This window comes from Dermacentor andersoni, chromosome 11 (assembly GCF_023375885.2).
Source record: "Dermacentor andersoni chromosome 11, qqDerAnde1_hic_scaffold, whole genome shotgun sequence".
Lineage (NCBI taxonomy): Eukaryota > Metazoa > Arthropoda > Arachnida > Ixodida > Ixodidae > Dermacentor > Dermacentor andersoni.
Window position 1 is genome coordinate 12,981,744 of NC_092824.1, and position 21,385 is coordinate 13,003,128.

A 21,385-nucleotide genomic window follows, 5' to 3' on the forward strand; every position below is an offset into this window, starting at 1 on the left:
ACAAGAGGAGGCGATCGGCATCTGATGGTGTTGCAAGAAATCCAGGGGCACACCTTGCAAGGACATCCCAGAAGCGTCAGGAACGTCGGGAGAAGGGGCAAAGTTTCGCTTTGAATACGTACATGAAGCAATAACGCTCTACCTTATCTAAAGAACAAATAAGCTACTGCACAGAAGCTTGCTTCTGTGTTAAAGAAACAGGGTAAATGAGCAGCATACACAGTACAACAAGAATAAAGTTGCGAAGATAACGGGAAGATAGGCAAACACTTTACCTTGCCGACCATGTGATTTATGTAGCCCAAATTCTTCAGGTGCTCTGGAAGCATGGCCAGCTGTAACGGAAGCCCCTCTTCAGGGGGCATGTACGCGCTGCCTTGCAAGCCTGCAAAAAAAAAAAAAGAAAAAAACATCAGACAAACCACTCGCCTAACGCTCGTGTTTTATTGTCACCATCATCTGCATTAACCTTTTTTTTTGTCCGCTGTATAACGAAGGCATCTGTAGCGATCTCCAATTGCCCTTGTCTTGCGCTAGCTGATTCGAACTCGCGCCAACAAACTTGCTAATTTCACCGCGCCATCTAATTTTATGCCATCATCGAATGCGCTACCCTTCTACCGCTTTGACACCCATTCTGTAACACCAATGGTCCAGGGGGTACCTGCCCCACGGCAACTTCTTTTTAGAGCGCTAGCTCTGCTAGTCAAGGTAAGTGCCCACAAGAAGGCCTGGCTCTGTAAATTTTACCTTCAAATTAGCCAAGGTCAAACTGGGATTTAACCTGTCACTGCTGATGCGTGAGCGCCCATGTCTTAAAAACAATCTGCAATGTGTACAAAGAGCATCAAGTTCTGGTAGCTTAGTATGCACTGTGCTTTCGACGCTTAGTTCGCATCGAAGCGAGACGCAGCATGAAGGTCCATTCGTTCGCTGCTGGGGCCGCAACGAGCAGCGTCTGTGCCCTTTCCCAAACCAGGCAAAACCGTGCTATGGCTCGACAAACATGGTTTAACCGCGTTCAACCGTGGCAATGTTTTTAGCAATTTAACGTCACCTTTTCGTGTCGCGTATGTTTCCAGCCTTTTTTCACAGACCGATCCCGGAGATAGCGCAGCCAAGAACTGTGGGCCGATATATGCTGCTGGGACCACTGGTCACCGCAATGTTCCGAATACATACATATGTGTTGACACATGTACTAGTTTATCTTTTACGGGTGACCGCTTTTCACCGTCTAACAAATATTATCGCTCAGAGCGGGACGAGCCCGTGTGTATCGGATATTTCTCTAATGTTACGTATGGTTTTATCTGCTGTCTGTTGTCGCTGAAGCTTATGTAATCCGATTGCATGTGCTGCACGAATTATGTTGAATTTCTGGAAGACACGCGGACACCAGCGATTACTTTGGAACCTTCGATGACTCATGTACAAAAGCCGATGATCTTGACCGGTACATGAAGTTTTCGACGATCGCCGACTGTGTTCGCCGCTGTCGTTCCTTGAGTGTGTAGCCTGTGTTTGAGGGCACAGGTTCGCCCAATAAAAAGATAGTTTCGTAACTCACAGTTTTGCTGCTTTCTTCACAGTCACAACTACGTGAAATCTGGTGGAGGTGCTTTACCTTCATATACCGGCCGTGATACCGACCATGCTTTACCTTCATATACCGGTAATATACTAGCCGTGATCGAAGCCCGGACCGCGAAGAAAACGCCAATATCGTCCTGGACCATCGCGAAATCCAAGTCTACCACCCCAACGGCGCCCCCATCGTGCTGCAAAAGCCCAGGGAAACACCGACCTTCAGTCGATCACCTGCTGAAGACCAAGAAACCTGGCTGGAGGCCTATGAATGAATCGCAAGTTTCAACAACTCGTACTCTGACGACAAGCTGCAGCATGTATACTTCGCCTTAGAAGACGCCGCGAGAACGTGGGTTGAGAACCGGGAATCGATCCTGACAACATGGGACTTGTTCCGTAGAGACTTTCTGCGGACCTTTACGAGCGTCGTGCGCAAAGAGCGAGCCGAAGCTCTATTGGAAGCCCGCATGCAGCTGCCAAATGAAAACATCGCGATCTTTGCAGAGGAAATGACTCGCCTCTCCCGACACGCCGACCCTGACATGCAAGAAGAAAAGAAAATTCGGTTCTTGAAGCGGGGTGTGAAAGAACAGCCCTTCGCCGCACTTATACGCAACTCGTCCACCGCTGATTTTGTTTCGCAGGCCACAACGATCGAGAAGAGAGAGAAAACGATGCATAGAAAGGCAGGGAGGTTAACTAGAGGCAGTTCCGGTTGGCTACCCTGCACGGGGGGAAGGGTGAAGGGGGATAAAAAAAGAAAAGAGCGGAAGGGGGCAACAGAAAGGAATAGAGACGAACACGAGCAAACCACGTACACTGCAGAGCGGTAGAGGGCGGCGTTCTTACAGTCTATCGTGAAGCCCCGCAGACCACAGGAACCTTAATAACTCGAGTGAGGCCTTTAGCGTGGATATTCTGAGGGAGTACTGACCTAAAGCTTTCAATTCCGATAGCGGACGATTGTCGAACTGGTCCAGTACTCTGCACAGCACTTGTCTCTGGGCACGATCTCGCGGGCAGACACAGATAATATGTGCGAGAGTCTCATCGATGTTCCATGTTGCGCACGTAGGGCTGTTGGTCATACCAATAAAGAAAGCATACGAGTTCGTAAATGCAACGCCTAGCCACAGAAGGTACAGCATGGTCTGTTCACGCCGTGGTAACCCAGGCGGTAGGTGTATCCGTATGTCTGGAGACAACGAACGCAAAGACACATGGTGAAAGCGTTCGAGTCCCACAGAGGCAAAGTACATTCACGGGACATTAGTCGCAGCCCAGCCGCAGCATCTGTTCGCGAAAGCGGAATCAAGACACGTTAACCACTTTTATGTGCAGATCGGGCGGCTTCGTCGGCTTGGTCATTCCCGCTGATGCGGCAATGTCCTGGAAGCCATTGAAAGATGATGTTGTGTCTCTTCTCATGGCTACGATGATACATGTGCCTATCGAGAAGACGCTTGAAATGCGTACCAGGCAATGTCACAGGCCTGCGCTGACAACAAATGCCGCCGAAGCTGCGAGAGGATCAGAGCGGTCATACGGGAAGAGCTGCAGAAGCTGTACCCAAGGTCGCAACCCCAAGTGACCTCAATCGCTGACATACTTAAAGAAGAGCTTCAGCGGTCACTAGAAGAACCAGAACTTCGGGCATCGCCGTAGCCCTAGCCGGAAGCGATGACCTACGCCGCCGTCGCCCGCCGTCAAGGGCCCCTTCAGCGACCGCGCCAGGAGCGCGTGACGCCGCAATCCCGTCGTCCATCGCCGCCACTGCCAGCACGCCTGCCCGTCGCACAGCGCAGCTACCGGAGGAAGACGGACATTCGGCGCCCCGCACCCCCACCACTCGCTCTGCCATCACCGCTGGTACCCTTACCGCAACTTACGACTGCGAGGCTTTGCCGTGAAGGAGTCGCGCCCACAGCAAGGGGCATGGCTACGCGATATCGCCGACTACCTCGCCGCCACTCAATGCAGCCCTCGACGACCATCCCGTTCGCATCACTTGGACGCTAACTGTCGCCGCAGCGCTGACCATACGTTGGCCCAGCCCGGGGCCAGTCTGTCGGCCCATATCCGGAAAACTAATAGCAGAAACCAATGGAGGTGCGGTTGCTGTACGTCGAACTGATGGAGATCTTCCGCTATCTACGAAGACGCCGACACGACTCTCTCAACGACATATCCACGAGACGCCGCCGTGCCGACGAAGCATGGAATCAAAGAATACGCCGAGAAAAGAAGAGCTGACGACGCGACGTTCCAGCCACACCTCAACACGACGCAGCCGTCATCCGACGCCAAGACCGAACAGCAACACACGACAAAAAGCCACCGACCTCGACGTGCTTCTCGACGGCGAGGAAGTCACCGCGCTTGTAGACATTGGTGACTACTCCGTCGTTGGTTAATTCGTCGTCGCCAAATTGAAGAAACTCATGACTGCATGGGACGGCCCTCAAATTCGGACAGCTCGAGCACACGTCATAACGCCGACTGGAATCTCCACTGCAAGAATTACAGTTCATGAGTGCACCTACCCTGCGACGTTCGCTGTCCTCCAACAGTGCTCGCGAGACGCAATTCTCGGCATGAACTTCCTGAACCCACACGGCGCAATCATCGACCTGAGATCGAAGTCGACAACGCTCTCCAATGACCAAGCGATACCGCCGGAGAGACCTCCCAGTCAGGGTGCCTTGAGTGTACTTAAGGACCAAGTCAGCATCCCGCCTCACTCCAGCATTGTCATTTCCGTCGGCAGCGAAACACCCGCAGACGTGGAAGGCGTCGTCGAGGGCGACAAAAGCGTACTGCTCGACCGTAAAATTTGCGTCGCCAGAGGGATCGCTCGATTGCACGGAGGGAAAGCGAAAGTGATGCTGACAAACTTCAGCCATGAGTTCAAGCACGTCAACAAGGGCACAACGATCGCATACATCGTGGAAATTCCAGAAACTAGCAATGCATTTGTCTTCTCGGATCCCACCGCATCTACCCCGACGAGCATAGTTCCCGAACCAGACTTCGACATAAATCTGTAGCGGCGCGGCGATGGAGCTGCGCACCACCCCCGCAGCCATAAACAACTCCGCGGGGCGTCCCGCGGGCCTCCTGTAAGCGGACCTTCGCGAGTGTTGGACACCAGGCACACGGACACATGATCCGACTCACAGTGCCGAACGTCGTGCGCGAGCTCCCATTTCTGATTACTTTGTTTACTGCTTTCCTTTCGCACTAGGTCCGTGCACCCCACTTCTCTACGCTCCTTTCCTCTCTTTTCTCCTCTCTCTCTCTAAAGCCATCGCCACTTCCGGCGCGCTGCACGCGCCCGCTCAATTCTCTCTTTTGGCAGAATAAACTAGACCTTGTTACCGAAAAGACGTGTGTCCGTCTCGTTTACCACGGCTCTACAAATCCATGTCTCCCGCTGAGTAAGCAGCAGCAGCTCAGAAATCGCCGACGATACAAAAACTACTTTTCGACGTCATAATAACCGAAGAGTGCGCTCGACCACTCCGCCAGAACCCTTACTAAGTTAGGACGCGAGAACGTGAAGCTACGAGGCAACAAGTCGACGAAATGCTGCACAACGACATCAGCCAGGCGTCGAACACCCCGTGGGCACGTCCTGTAGTCTTGGTGAAGAAAAAGGACGGAACCCTACGCTCCTGCGTCCATTATCGTCGACTGAACAAGATCACGAAGGACATACACTCTAAGAAAAAAAGGAGTGACCCTTGCTCCATTAAGAGAACGCCAATGTTAGCATGTTTGTCTTTAAATGGAGCAAATTTCCTCCCTCATGCATGGCAGCAACGGTTTCTCCCTATCCAAAACCAACATGACCGACTCCAGGCAAGCGAAGCGATGGATGCGACTAGGCATACGAACAGTGCTAGTTCGAAGCTGGAAAACAAAGTACGTGTCATAAGCATAGTGTACGTTACTGATATTTGCAAAAAAGGGAGAAAAAACAATCCCGTTAAGCTTTCTTTGGCGCATACAAGGAAGGAAGTGCAAGTACGACACGATATTGTAGTGATGCCTTCCGCATGACTGGCACGCTTATCGCCCACGGTTGATGGCCGGCTGATCATGTTAATAACGTGGAAGGAGCGTCGCTCTAACCACTGTCGAAGTGCGAAAAGGAATGGCATCGCTAGAACATCGCGGCGTTTAACTTACGTAAACATAGGGATCATCACCATCATCATCACCATCATGTTGCGGCAGTATCCGAGAAGACAAGGGCACTGCCAGTTTCTGCAATTTCCTCGATGTACGCGATCGTCGTCCCCTTGTTGACGTGCTTGAACTCCTGGCTGAAGTTTGTTAGCATCACTTTCGCTTTCCCTCCGGGATATCCATACATCGATCCATCGCGCGCACGCGCACGCACACGCGCACACACACACACACACACACACACACACACACACACACACGCTTATGTGGATGGATGGGTGGATGGATGTTATGAGCGTCCCCTTTAAAACGGGGCGGTGGGATTGCGTTACCATGCTCTTGCTATTATACTCCCTTATGTCCTACCTAGGTTAAAAAGAAAACACAAAATAAACACTATGAACTCCCACAACCAAATTTTTGGCTCCCTATTGCGAACTTCGCTTTTGTGCGTCTCCGTTTTTGTTTTTTGTCGTTTCCCTGTTTTTCTTCCACCAATCTTCCAATCGCTTCTTACTAATCTCTATTGTAGACATGGTTACTTTTCCCCTGCTCTTGCTGAAACCAAGGGTTTCAAGGACGCCAGTGGCGCCTAAATCTACCACTGGGCAGACGTCTTCACATTCTAATAAAGCATGCTCCATCGTTTCCCTAGCTTTACCGCAGCGAGCACATGCTTCTTCTTCCTTCTTATATCTCGCTTTATAGGTGCGTGTTCTAAGGCATACTGATCTCACTTCGAAAGGTAATGTGCTTCCCTTTGAATTATCATGAATTGTTTCTTTCCTGATTTCGTTCTTTCTTCTTATGTAGTTACTGGCAGGTTTCTTTTCCGTTGCCGCCACCCCGTGAGATAATTTCAGCCTCTCTGACTTCCCGCTTTACGTTCTTTGTTGCTGTTTTGCCCACCCTACCAGCCGCATACTTGCTGGTAGGCTTCCTAGTTCTTTTCCTCCATTTTCCTGTACAGATACCTCAGCACTCTCCCAGCCCATTTAGTTTCTATGTAAACAACGCGCTTAGCGCCCTTTGGAGAGGCTTCAAATTACTAATCAAGATAGTTATTGCGCGGCGCAATAATGGCGCTAAAAGGTGACGAAAAATATGACGTGAACACGCACCTATAAAGCGAGATATAAGAAGGAAGAAGAATGTGTTTACTGCTGTTATGCTAGGGAAACGATGGAGCATGCTTTATTAGAATGTGAAGACGTCTGCCCGGGGAAGGCGACGACGACGAACGTGCCAGTAAGCGTCGAAGACCGGCTCCCGCTTCTGAAAATGATTTCGGTGATTTAATTTGAGCCCAGTGCGACTATTTTAGTGCCAAGGGACTCTTTAAGTTGTGGCGATCCCGTAGACACCCGACTCTTGAAGGCCTTGTTGCGATTTTATCGGCCTTTTCCGTCCAGATCACGCCGCTGCGACGCTAACCCTAGCCGCGCTTGTGTTAGCGCGGCGAAGTGCTGCTGCGGCGCCAGCTTTTCTCGTTAGTGTCTGCAGTGATGGAATGTCAAGTGGAAGGGGAGCTTCTGACTCCCGAGGAATTTTCCAAGGATCCCGGATGGCAAACAGTTGCTGCCAGGCGCTCCGGAGCCAAATCGGCGCCCGTCGAGCGAGTTGGTGCCATTTCTACCGGCGCTAAGCCAAATGACAACGCGACCGCAAAGGGTCGCCGAGACCGCAGCAGCGCTAAAGCCAAAATTATTCGGGGTGGAAGGATGCCTCCGCTGCCCAAAGAAGACTCGAAGATCATCGTCAGGCCGAAGGGAGGTCTGAACATCAGCAAGGTGGGGCCGAGAGTTGTGGCCGAGGCCATGTGGAACGCAGTCGGTTTCGACCAGGCGAAGCGGGACTCGGACACGATGTGCACGAATTTCCAACAAAATATCATGGTCATCAGCACCCTCAGCAGAGAGAATGCGACCCTCTACGTCAGGGTCGAGTGCATCGCTGTTGGCGGCCAGCAGCACGAGGTGAACGCGTACGAGGCAGCGCCCAACTCTACGTGCAAAGGCGTCATCCGCGGCATCGCACCGAGTGAAGGCCCGGAGGAGCTCGATCGCAAGATTGTCAACTCAAAGAACCCGCTGGCCTTGGGAGCCAAACGAATCAAGAGCACGGGCACCGTGGTTGTGGTCTTCGACGGCTACAAGGTGCCAAACTACGTGTCGTACGGCGGCACACTTGTCAGGTGTGCATTATATAGGAAGCAAGTGGAGGTGTGCTACGCCTGTGGCCACCTCGGGCATCGAGCGGACGTCTGCCCCTCGCCGGACGAAACTATGTGCAGGGGATGCGGCATCGCCAACCCGGACGAACACCACAAGTGCGACCCCAAATGCAGGCTGTGCGGAGGCCGACACTTCACCGCTGCGAAGGAGTGCAAGCAGAGGTACCAGACGCCGTACCTCGTCATACGCAGGCGCGGGGACCGGTCCCGAGCCAATAGAAGCAAGTCTCCGGCCCTCGCCATGGGCGAGCGACAACTCTCGGCCGCCGCCGGTCGCTCCGCGGCTCGCGGGAGCTCTAGATCCAGGAGCCCCTCTCCACCTTCCGGACGCCGTTCCAGGTCCAGGGGCAGATCCCGGTCCAGGGACAGATCCGGAAGCCGCTCCAGGAGCCGCTCTGTCTCAAGGGCCCGGTATGGGTCCAGTGCCGGCCAGCAGAGGAAGAGAAAGTCGACGCTATCGTGGGCAGATATGGTTGCTGGCGGCACCCATGCGAGATCCACCCGGAGCCCACGCGGCCCGCTTCCAGAGCAATCCAGGGACGCAGAGGTAGCGCGCCTTATGAAGGAAAACGCGGACTTAAAGGAAATGATCAGAAAGATGGCTAGCGAAATGATAGAGATTAAGAAATTAGTAATCAGTCAGAGTGTTACATCCAACGCGTCGGCGCCGACCGCCACAGAAACACCAGTTCCGGCCTGCGACTCGGCCGGCGCCGCCAAGCATAGGGCAGTTTCAAGTAAGGACGATTCAGATTCGCAAACTTATGAGATCAAAGGCATGCTGGCCACGCTCACTAAGAGCGTGCAGCAGTTACAACAAGGCTTAGCACAGGTGCAAGTCGCCCTAGGAGACCCGAGGAGAGGCCTAGGTGCGCTGGCCGATCGCATGGACGCCCTCGAGCGTCTGGTGATACCGAATAATACGTCCGTAACTCCGATGCAGGTCGTTGTTCCGAACGCGTCGGGGACTCAAATCAGGGCTACGAGCACATCGGCACGTCAGAGGGGGGGGGGAACTTCTTGCGTGCACCTGTTCTTACAGCGGGTACCCCGGACAATTTATCTAATCATGGATAGTTCCAAAGAGGAGTTCAAAATTTGGCAGTGGAACCGCAGGGGGTACTCCAATAAAAGGGCTCCTTCGCAGCAATATTTAAGGTCGCTACGTAACAAACCACAAGTAATAGCATTACAGGAAACCCTCGTCTCTGCCGCATCCCTCTCTGGTTATCTTGCCGTCTCCGTGCAGGCCGAAGGTCGGGGAGTGTGCACGTTAGTTGACAGGAGGCTTACACACTTGTCTCACGACCTGAAGCTGGCGAGTTGCAAGGTCGAATACGTCATGGCGGAGGTTCTGCTCAATACGAGACAACGCAACCAGCGGAGAAACAGCGTGTTCATACTCAACATCTACAGCTGTCCTAGGGACTCGCAACAGCAGTTCGAAACGATACTCAAGTCCGTCGACCTGGCCGGCACCCATCCCTTGGTCGTCGTCGGAGATTTCAACTCACCGTACAGCGTGTGGGGGTACGTCTACGACACGAGCAAGGGTCGGGGTCTGTGGCAGAACGCCAACGAAATGGACCTCACGCTCATCACGGACAAGGCGTTCCCCACCCGAATCGGCAACTCGGTTAGCCGGGACACCACCCCCGATCTGGCGTTCGTGAAGAACGTCGAGGGAGCCGAGTGGAGCAACACCGCAATAAATTTTGGTAGCGACCATTATGTGCTCGAGACCCGCTTCGAAGTCACCCGAAGTAAATCTAGACAATTTACTGTCACGGACTGGGACCTTTTTCGCAAGCTCCGCGGCAATGACAGCGCACCCGTCCCAAAAGACCTGGAAGATTGGTGCGAGCGAATCAAGAGTGACGCCGAGTCATCCACTAAGAAGATCGTCAGCGACCTGGAGGTAGAAAAGATGGACAGTAGGCTGGCCCATCTGATCGAGGCCAAGCAGGCGCTGCTTCTGAGATGGAAGGGACAAAGGTTTAACCGAAGATTGAGGAAAAAGATCTCCGAGCTTAACAAGGCCATCGAAGATCACTGTCGGACCCTCGGCAAGCAGCAATGGGGCGAGGTCTGTGACTCGATCGACCTGCAGATGCGTAACGGCAAGTCCTGGGGCATGCTTAAACATCTCCTCGACGAGGGCAGCACCAGATCCAGTCAGAGACACACGCTCGCCAGAGCCCTTCACGAAGCTACCATATCCTGTTCCGGGGACGAGCTGGTTGCCAAGCTCATGGAGAAATACCTTCCCATAAAGCATGGCGACGAGGAAGACCGGTTTCCCGACTACCTCGGACCAGCCGGTCCGGAATTGGACGAAGACTTCACCGTGGGGGAAATTAGGCAAGCAATTTTCGCGCTCAATGGGAAGTGTGCGCCAGGTGCCGACAGAATCACCAACAAGATGCTGCGGAACCTTGACGACGGTTCGTTCGCATACCTCACCGAGAAGATCAACGAGTCGTGGAAAAACGGCAGCGTCCCAGAGCAATGGAAGGCCGCCAACGTCGTCCTGATCCCCAAACCCGGCAAGGCTCCGAACGTGGACAACCTCCGACCGATCTCTCTCACCTCCTGCGTTGGGAAAGTGGCGGAGCACGTCGTCCTCAACAGACTAAACAGATATCTCGAAGAGAACAACATCTATACTCACAACATGATTCGCTTTCGTGCCGGCCTCTCGTCGCAGGACGCCATGAAGATGATCAAACATCAAATAATCGATGGCAGTACCAGAGACACCAGGGCCCTGCTCGGACTCGACCTCGAGAAAGCGTTTGACAACGTTCTCCACGAATACATTCTGGCCTCCGTGACAGACCTCAAGCTGGGCCCCAGACTATATAACTACGTCCGTTCGTTCCTGACGGGGAGGAAAGCGAGGCTGCGGATCGGCGACTGTCTCCGATGAGGTGCTCCTGGGCCCACGGGGCAAGCCGCAAGGCTCGGTCATTTCGCCTGCTCTCTTCAACATCTGCATGATCGGCCTCTCGAGAAATCTGGCCCAGGTTGAAGGAATCAAACACACCATCTACGCAGACGACATCACCATCTGGTGCACCGGCAGTAGCGAAGGGCAAGTGGAAAGCGCCATGCAAGAGGCGGTAGACGTCACGGAGCAGTACCTGCTACCCACCGCACTCAGATGTTCCCCGACCAAATCCGAGCTTTTCCTTTATAGAAAAGAAAAAGGCCGCAGACCCAAGGGCTGGAGACCGGTCTCAGAAAGTGACATTCACCTGTTCACTCGGAGCGGTGACCCGATACCCATGGTCGACACCATCAGAGTCCTGGGTATGTTCATAGAATCACGCGGCGGCAACGGCCCTGCGTTACGCAAGATAATTGCGAAAACCGACAATGCTTTTCGCCTCGTCCGAAGGGTCACGAACAGGCATCGTGGCCTCAAGGAGGACAACCTGCTTCGGCTCATCAACGCCTTTGCGCTGTGTCACTTCACCTACACGGTGGCCATGCACAACTGGCTCAGAGCCGAGCGGGAAAAGCTTAATGCCTTCATTAGAAAATTCTTCAAATTCTTCAAATTCTCGGGCTGCCCGTCAGAATGCATACAGAGGACCTCCTTCGGCTCGGTATACACAACACCATGGAGGAGATGGCCGAGGCTCAGGAACGGGCCCAGCTAACTCGGCTGTCCACCACGCCAGCCGGCAGGCATATCCTCGAGGAGATCGGACTCGCACCAACCAAGAACTTGAAGACAGCCAAATCCCCAGAGAAATAGGGGAGAAGATCGTGGTCGCCCCTTTGCCCCGCAACGTTCATCCCGTTCACAACGCAGGTCGTCGCAAGGCAAGAGCATTTAATATACTAAAGCAAATAAACAAAGACAAAATCGCAGCAAGCTTCGTGGACGCAGCTGCATACCGAGACGGCAAGGCTTTTGCGGTTTCCGTCATTGACACGCTGGGCAAAGTCATCAACTGTGCTTCCGTCCGGACGACGAACCCAGAGGTGGCCGAGCAAGTGGCCATTGCACTCGCCATGCAAGACGGTCGGAGAGACAGAGTGTATAGCGATTCGAAAGCCGCCATCAGGGCATTCCAGAAAGGCCGGGTAGCCCGGCAGGTAGTTCAAATTCTGAAAGGCGCCAAACAGGGCAACACCTCCATGCACACGATCCTTTGGTTCCCTGTACACGTCGGGGCGATTGAGGGGGTTCCTCTGAACCTCAACGAGTCTGCCCACGAGGCTGCGCGTGGCTTTACCGACCGCGCTGCCCTCGGATCGGGCGACTCTCTCCCCGGACACAGAGACGCTCCTCTCACACACAACGAAATCACGAAATTATTTTACTTAGAGAGAAGGGTTTCCCCCCCGCCTCACTCCAAGCTAAGCAAGCCGCAGGCGGTCCCACTAAGACTTCTGCAAACGAACTCGTACCCAAATCCGGCGTCCCTTAATAGCATATATCCAGAGATTTATCCAAATTGTTCTTGCGTGGCCTGTGGTCAGGTAGCTACGTTGCCTCATATGCTCTGGGAGTGCGGGTCGCTGGGCCCGAAGTTCACCAAGGAAGGGTGGGACGCGCTCCTGCGAAGTCCTGTCTTTGAGGATCAAATCCTGGCCGTCCAGCGCGCCCGCGATCGGGCCGGCAGACTAGATCTGTCAGTCCCGTCATGGGATTAGCCGGGTGCGCGTTTTATCGCGCTTTGCTGGACCAAATAAAAGTTTATTCACTCACTCATTCACTCAAGACGTCTGCCCAGCGGTCAATTTAGGCACCACTGGCATCCTTGAAACTTTTGGGTTCAGCAAGAGCAGGGGAAAAGTAAACATGTCTACAATAGGAGATTAGTAAGTACGTTAGTTAGTTAGTAGTTAGTAAGTACGTTAGTTAGTTAGTAAGTACGTTAATTAGTTAGTACGCACGAACGTACACATAGGAGTAGGAGCCCCCTCGATCCCTCGAAATAAAATCCTGACTACACCCGTGGCTCGAACAGCTCGAAAGTTGGTGTGCAAACGCGTATTACCTTGCAACAAAAAGCGGTGCAATGTTTTTCAGCATGCATATGAAGTTTTCTTGCGGAGGCCGGAAGGCAAGAAATGTTTTCAAGGGTGTTTAAAGAGAACTTCGCACACGTGTGGTGGACAATTATGTGAGCACATTTTGGCTGCCGAAACCAGGCGAATAATGATCGTGGCCAAGAGAACTATCGTGCCTGCACTTGTGTCAGTGACCGTTAACTGTGACCGTCATTCGTCACTAACCGTCGCTCACAGCTACTGCACGTTTTCGATATATGCGATACCGGCACGTAGATATAAACGCATTTCAAATGTTCACATGCTCACATTTTATGCAAAGCTTATTTTTTACGATTCATACCGCAAACTTAACAGCTGCTTCGTAGCAGCAAATCTGCAAGTGGAAAAACATTCAAGATGCACGAGCTTCTAGATCAAATTTATTTCGTACAGGGGAATGGATGAGCATTGGCTTGTGGCAGCAGGGGATGAGTGCTGGTTGGTTCTTGGAGCCTTGGGGGCATAATTAAAAGCCACTGGAAAGGCAACACGTTATTAAGAGTAACAAGTTACTTTTATTGCACTAACCACATAAGACGGCAAACTTGCAAAGTAATAATTCACACATTGCAGGCTGTAATATGACAACATATTTTTCTTTATCTCTTCATGCTACTCAGGTTAATGCACCACAACACAGCGCTTATTAAACGTACAAAAATAATTTCACATTCCTCACGTCGGCTAAGGCTGATCGAACAAGTAACATGTTGCGGACGGTAAATGCTGAAGCTATCGCAGCTGTCTCATAAGCGGGACCGCACGGTGTTTTCGCATACTACAAAACAATGAACGCGACATTCATCGACCTTACATGAAAAATCACAACGCCGACAAAAAATTAAAAAAAGAAGAAAAGGACAGAAAAACCAGGTTGCAGCGCGCGAATTGTATCTGCTAGTATTTGCTCTGTTTTGAAGACACTGCTCTAGATCCGCATAGTCAGAACAATCGTACAAGCAACACAGCAAATTGGGCGAGTTGGTAAGTCAACATTCTTGCGTATATGTGCAGCGCGGCCCAGACATGTCGTCCATTCTTTGCCCCTCGTCTCTGTCGCGCTGCACGTATATTCCAAAAATCGCGCAAGTGCCAGGCGTACGCATTTCGGTGTGTACAGGAATGTTACTCGAGATAAATGCCGCTTTAGTGTAAACAAGCCGAACTCACCTCTGTAAACAAGGCGAACGGACCTCGCATATCCTGGTCCCTTTCGGAGTTGGCCGGTCTCTTTCGTCCACACGGCACCGCGTAAAAAGCTTTGCCACCTTCCGTGCAATTTGTGGAGTTTGGTTCGCTGCACCCATTATACTGGAATACAAGTGCCAAATGATGTGTTTCGTACCACGTCACCAAAGTTATTAACTTAATGTCGTCGAATACAGTGTCTTCAACCCGGAGCCGATCTGTGCAACGCACGCTCGACGGTCCGCTGATTGCAATTTCGATGGCACCGACAGAAACGAGTCGGCGCCGCGCCCGTAAAGTTGGCTTCACAGTGGCGCAGTTGAACATTTGACGTCATTTTTGTACCATGTGATAGCGCTCGGCGAATAGCGGTGCGAGCGGCACTGGAAAATTTATGCGTAACTCAGCTCCCTGCGGGAACATATACAGGAACAATAAGGAAAGTTAGGCACCACTACACGATTTAGGCACCACTGACCTCCTTGAAGCCCTTGGGTTCAGCGAAAGCAGTGCAAAAGTAAACATGTCCGCAATAGAGATTAGTAAGAGGCGACTGGAAGATTGGTGGAAATAGAGCCAACGACAAAAAACGGAGAGATACAAAAACAAACTTCACAATAGGAGGTCAGAAAATTTGGTTGTCAGAGTTCATAGTGCGTTTTTTTTTTATTTTTAACCTAAGTAGGACATAGGAAGAGCATGGTGGCGCAACCCACCGCCCTGTTCCAAAGAGGACGCTTATAACACCCATCCATCCATCCATCCATCCATCCATCCATCCATCCATCCATCCATCCATCCATCCATCCATCCATCCATCAAATTAAGGTCCGTCAATAAAAGTTCAAGGTAGCGACATTCCTCCTAGCCCGGCCTCTCCTTCTCTTGGCCTTCTCGCAGCTCGCTATTTCTCTCGTAGCTCGCCCTCGCAGTCTGGCCGTTCGGTCGGAAGCCGCCCACAGAGCTACATGAGGTGGGACATCAAAAAATGTTGTTGGGTGTTTGCGCATGAATTTTTACCGCTGTTAAGACTTGATTATTGTGTGCTGTGCTGGCAGCGATGATGAAGCGCTACGAAACTGGCGGAAGCAGATGTTTGCTGTGCTTTTTCTACGCGTAACTGCGCGTTTGTTTTCAGGCTTCGGGTTGGCTGCCAGCTTCTTGTTAGCAGGGCTTTGAGGCTAGTTTGGTTGAGAGATTCCTTCTAATGTCGAGTACTAGCACAAATATCCGAATTCTTTGTCTCGTCAATAATGTATACGTAATGTATATATATATATATATATATATATATATATATATATATATATATACGATGTTTATATATATGCCAGAGTTTTGTTTGAATGTTATGTCGTCCACTGCAGTGCAGTGTACTCGTAGGCGAGAACAGTGTCGCTGCTTGCACAGATCAACCCGCTTCGCGAGTTATTTCTATTGCATTTATCATTTCTAAAGACACTTGCCCGGCGCGAAAGGACTGCGATGAACGTTTCGCCGGTACAGGCCAAAGGCGATGCGCTCACGTGTGTGCAGCACTATGCAGCTGCCGATTCAACAACTCGGATGCGTGTGCGCTGCTCGAAGCGCGTACGCGTGTACCCAGTCGACTGCCGTGTGTGAAGCGTCATAATTTAGTCATCTTAGTACCGTGATGACCGAAAGCAAAGTGCGTGACACATTAGCCTGAATAACGCTAGCGTCATGTAGAAAAGTGCGCGATCAACGCGGAGCATCTCAGCTATTCCTGTCGTTTCGCCATGACACTGGCATCTCTTCACGCAGTGAAATTGGTCCTACGCTTTTATGACATATTGGTGCCGCTGGCTCTCAAGCGCAATCATCCCAGTGGAACCTTTACTTCGTTTCTGAACAAACCGTATGCAAGGACGAAAGTTACACATAAGAATGGTTTCCATCAATGAGCACTTCCCCCTTTACGCAGATCCAAGTCAATATGAGCCAACAAACTCGTGCACCACTTCATCCTGCCGAGACGGTGAAGCGGAGAAAGCCTACTCACAATAGGCAATATCATTTGCGCTGGTAGTGAGCAGCTTGTACTCCCAAAATATATCTGCAGCGCCTAACAAAAGAATGGACTGACGAAGCTACGCGCTCTCTCTGTGCTTCAACAATAACACGTGTTGCTTTTCTAGCACGATATATGACGGAACACCGCCTACGCACTCCATAGCTTCATACCCAGACAACACTCGGCGTGCTCAAATGGTACAAACATCCTCACAGTTTTTACAACGTCCTTGGTACGTCCTCGGGGCGACATTCACGGATTCATCCTGAAAACATCTTTTGCAGGACTCATTAAGGATGTCTGACTCTCCAAGGAACCTCCACTATAGGACATTTTGAGGACATTTAGTTTTATATTAGAAGAAACCCTGCAACGGAAATTTTTATGGTTGTTTCGTCTGCTGAATGAAAAATTAGGTGCTATCCTTCATGTGACGTCGTTACTACGCCATGGAGCTTGATCTTGATTTTTTTTCGTTGAGTTAAACGTTGATGCACTACTCTTGATACCTCACCACTATACTTGATTGAACCATCTTTTTTTAAGTTGTATCGTTTTGAGTGCCCGCGGGCGATAGCGTTTGTAGTTGGCGATGAAATGATGAACCAGCAGGGTATCCCGTGACGTCAGCAACCAAGCCACCCCATTTGTTTTTGCTGGTACCTTTGTGGATGGCACATTGGCACTTTCGATTTGAAAAGTCAAGCTAAGGCAGTCTAAGCCAAGTGCAGCGTTGAAGAAAAACATGGTAGCGGACAGCGGGTAAGTCCCTTTCATATTTTACAGGGTGGCAGAAAGTGGAACGTAGATTTGCACGAGGAAGAAATAGACGCGTAAGCGCATGTTTTTAATTAGCGAACAAGGTAGACAGAACCTTCATCAGTTACATAGTAAATCAGACGGCTTCGCGCCACTTTGCCATGGAGCTCTTTGTGTCGGATGGAACGAGTGTTAGAACTCATGGTGCCGCTTCTCCTGTAGAATAAAATCACCAAAGCTGTTCTCCACAGATTAAGTTACATTTTATGCCAGGTCGCTAAAGTGGACAATTTCAATGTGATGATTTCAGCGTTTCTGACCATCGCCTATTCATGGTTCAACGCCGCTGTAACGTCACTCTCATCCTCTCCGCGCTGTTTTTACGAACAAGAGCATTGTTGCCAACGTCCAAGGAATCCGACTTTATAACACTGGCCGGTGGCAAATATCGCTCTTTCTCGGCCTCTAAGCTAGATGCTGTTATACTTAATATTTTTCAAGAAATCATGTCACGGCTAAGAAGGTGAAAAGTATTCGTTATGGAAAAATAAAGATTTACTGGATTGATATTGCCGTAAAGAGCAACATTCGATAACCAGTAGTAAATTGCCTTGGTGCTTCATGCAATAATTTTCTGCTTCAGTGCCTCCATGTATGTGGTATAAACTGTTTCGTTTGTCATTTCTCTGTAATTGGATATAAGTTGTTTTTGACAATGTGCTGTTTATAATTTCTTTCAGTGACTCCTATGGGCTCTCGCGCTTCAGTATTTTCGAATAATTACATTTGAAGCGGAGAATTACCCTGGCTTTGTCACGCTTAATTCAACATTTTTTGTCAGTGTGAAATGCGCAGTTATTAAATAAAATTAATAAAATGGTTTTGTGTGCGTCATTATGGGTCTAACTTTTCATTTCGTAGTAGAAAGAAACATACACATAGGCACAGAGACAGCACTGTCTTTTTGTGTCTGCTTCTTTCTACGTTCTTGTTTAGTCGCGTTTACACATTCTATGATAGATTCAAACCAACCACCCCGTCAAGTGTTTTAACTAAAATAACCAGCCCGGTGTCACGCGCGGACAGGTAACCATGAACACATCTAATTCGATGACAGCGGTAACTGTCTGTGAAAACGCTGGAGTTAGGAATCGCGGCAGCAGCCGCGAGCCAATTGACCTCCGTGTATCTGTCGCTTCAACGCGAACGAAACGTAGAAAGCGCAGCGCATACGAAGCTACCGGTACTATGCGCACTCTGCAAACATGGCGGATCGCCTTGAAGATGAGCAGCACGCGAGCGCGCACTTTGGCTACGTCGCAGATCGCTTTCAAGACATGGAAGGATGGATGGATGTTATGAGCGTCCCCTTTGGAACGGGGCGGTGGGTTGCGCCACCTAGCTTTTACTATTATACTGCCTAACGCCCTACCTAGGTTAAACAATGAAAAAAAGAGAAAAGAACGCTATGAACTATCACGCCCAAATTTTCTGATCCCCTATTGCAAACTGTGCTTTTGTACGTCTCCGCCTTTTGTCGTTTCCCTACTTTTCTACCACCAATGTTCTAATCGCCTCTTACTAATGCCTATTGCGGACATGTTTGCTTTACCACTGCTCCCGCTGAACCCAAGGGCTTCAAGGAGGCCAGTGGTGCTTAAATTGACCGCTGGGTAGACGTCTTCACATTCTAATAAAACATGCTCAGTCGTTTCCCTAGCTTTACCTCAGCAAGCACATGCTTATTCTTCCTTCTTATATCTCGCTGTATAGGTGCGTGTTCTAAGGCATCCAGATATCGCCTCGAAAAGCAATGAGCTTCCCTTTGAGATATCATAAATGACCTCCTTCCTGATTTCGTTTTTTCCTCTTAAGTAGTTATCATGGCAGGTTTCTTTTCTATTGTCGCCACCCATGAGATTATTTCAGCCTCTCTGAGTTTCCGCTTGACCTTCTTTGTTGCTGTGTTGCCCACCCTACAGGCCGCATACTTGCTGGTAAGCGTCCTATCCTAGTTCTTTTCCTCCACTGTGGAAGAATGTTTTTCCAGTATGGATACCTGAACGCTCTTCCAGCCCATTTACTTTCTTCCATATTTCTCAGCCGTACTTCATGCTCAGTTTTACTGCGAGCTTCTCTCACTTCACCGACACTTCACCGGTGCTCAGACACATGAGAACCTGCAACGCCTCTCTACGGCGTCCGCCAAAGGCATCTGGTACGGCGTCCGCGATTCGCGTGGAATGGAGCCGCGGGTGAGGAGCACAACGAGGACCGCCCCTCCTCCCTCGCCTGACCCCCTCCTTGCGCGCCGCAGGAGAGAGCACACATCTAGGTGGCGTTCCTCGCTCGCACACGCCAGATTGAACCTCGTTCACCGGCTCACCCTCACACGTTTTCACTCATACGGAACCTCACGGCGACGGCGACGGCAGAAATGCGCCTGGAGTGTCCATGTAATTTCTGTCGCAATAAAATAGCCGTGCTTGAACGGGGTTAAATCAAGTTTGTCGAGTGATAGCACGGTTTTGCTTGCTTTGGGAAAGGACACAGACGTTGCTCGGTGCCATCAGCAACTACCGCGTCTACAGTTGAACTACAAGACAACACACAGACGCTGCTCGGCGCGGCAACAGCAGCGAGCAAATTGACGACCTTCATGCTGCGTCTGACTTCAACGCGAACGTCAAACCACAGTTGAATTTCTTTCACTATGACCACAGCGCATACGAAGCTACGAGCACACGGCGCACTTTGCCCACATCGCAGATCACTTTGACGAGGAGACCAGCGCGACCGCACAGCTTGTCCACATCGCATATCGCTTTCTAGATATTGTCACGTGGTGGTGATGTTGAAGAACACAGTAGCAATACTTTGAACGACAAAACTAGCTTTTATTGGGCGAACCTGTGCCCGCAGGATAGGCTACACTTATAACGCAACGATAGCGGCGAACACTGTCGGCGATCGTCGAAAATCTGATCAGCGGGTCCAGCGCGTCGGCGTTTATATAGTAGTCATCGAATGTTCAAGACTGATCGTTGGGACCCGCGTGCCTTCCACAAAGTTCTACGCCATTCGCATCACGCGATGCAATCAGATAACACAAGGTTCGGCGACAACCGACAGCGGATAGAAGCATCAATAACTTTCCAGAAACTTCGGTTACATGCAGGCGCGTCCCGCGCTGTGCGATCAGATTTATTAGGCGGCGAAATGTGGTCGTCCGATAACTATAAGTACACGTGTCAATACCCCCCCCCCCCCCCCCCCTTAAAAAGCATCGACCCGATGCTGCAAACAAACGAAAGTAATAAAGAAAAGCACACGTAGCAAAGAAAACAACAAAATAAGGACGTTCGTCAGCGTCCGTAAAAGGGTTTAAGGTGCACCACGTGGACCACTTCAGATCGTGCGCGGCGCCGCTGTGAATGCGAAATGCCGTCTGGCACGACCTCGTAGTAGAGTGCGCCAATACGTCGGGTCACCTTGTAGGGTCCGAAATAGCGTCGCAATAGTTTCTCACTCAGTCCTCGTCGGCGTATCGGGGTCTATACCCAAACCCGGTCGCTGGGCTGGTACTCGACGAAGCGTCGTCGGAGGTTGTAGTGTCGGCTGTCAGTACGCTGCTGGTATTTGATACGTATGCGGGCGACCTGTCGGGCTTCTTCTGCGCGCTGGAGATAGGTAGCGACATCCTGATTCTCCTCGTCAGCGACATGCGGCAGCATGGCGTTGAGCGTCGTCGTCGGGTTCCTGGCGTAAACCAGCGTAAATGGCGTGATCTGTGTTGTTTCTTGCACTGCCGTGTTGTAAGCGAATGTTACGTACGGCAGGACGGCATCACAGGCCTTGTGCTCGACGTCGACGTACATTGCTAGCATGTCGGCGAGCGTCTTGTTCAGGCTTTCCGTGAGACCATTCCTTTGTGGGTGGTAGGCAGTTGTCCTCCTGTGGCTTGTCAGGCTCTATTGCAGAATGGCTTGGGTGAGCTTTGCTGTAAAAGCCGTTCCTCTGTCGGTGATGAGGACTTCTGGAGCACCATGTCGCAGCAGGATGTTCGCGACGAAAAATTTCGCCACTTCGGCTGCGCTGCCTTTCGGTAGAGCTTTAGTTTCAGCGAAGCGGGTGAGATAGGACGTCGCCACGACGATCCACGTATTTCCGGAAGTTGATGTCGGAAACGGTCGCAACAAGTCCATCCCGATCTGCTGAAAAGGTCGGTAGGAGGCTTGATCAGCTGTAGTAATTCCGCTGGCCTTGTCGGTGGCGTCTTGCGTCGCTGACAGTCTCGGCATGTCTTGACGTAACGGGCG

The 21,385-nt window shown here is 51.0% G+C and overlaps 1 protein-coding gene across 1 annotated transcript in view; it reads right to left on the reverse strand.

The window, feature by feature from the left end:
- LOC126517916 (arylsulfatase B-like) overlaps positions 1-21,385 on the reverse strand; it is a 315,163-nt gene that overhangs the window by 235,977 nt on the left and 57,801 nt on the right. The window contains exon 4 of the mRNA XM_050167747.3: positions 276-385. Within this exon, the coding sequence (XP_050023704.3) occupies positions 276-385 (110 nt within the window). The remainder of the gene's footprint in view (positions 1-275; positions 386-21,385) is intronic.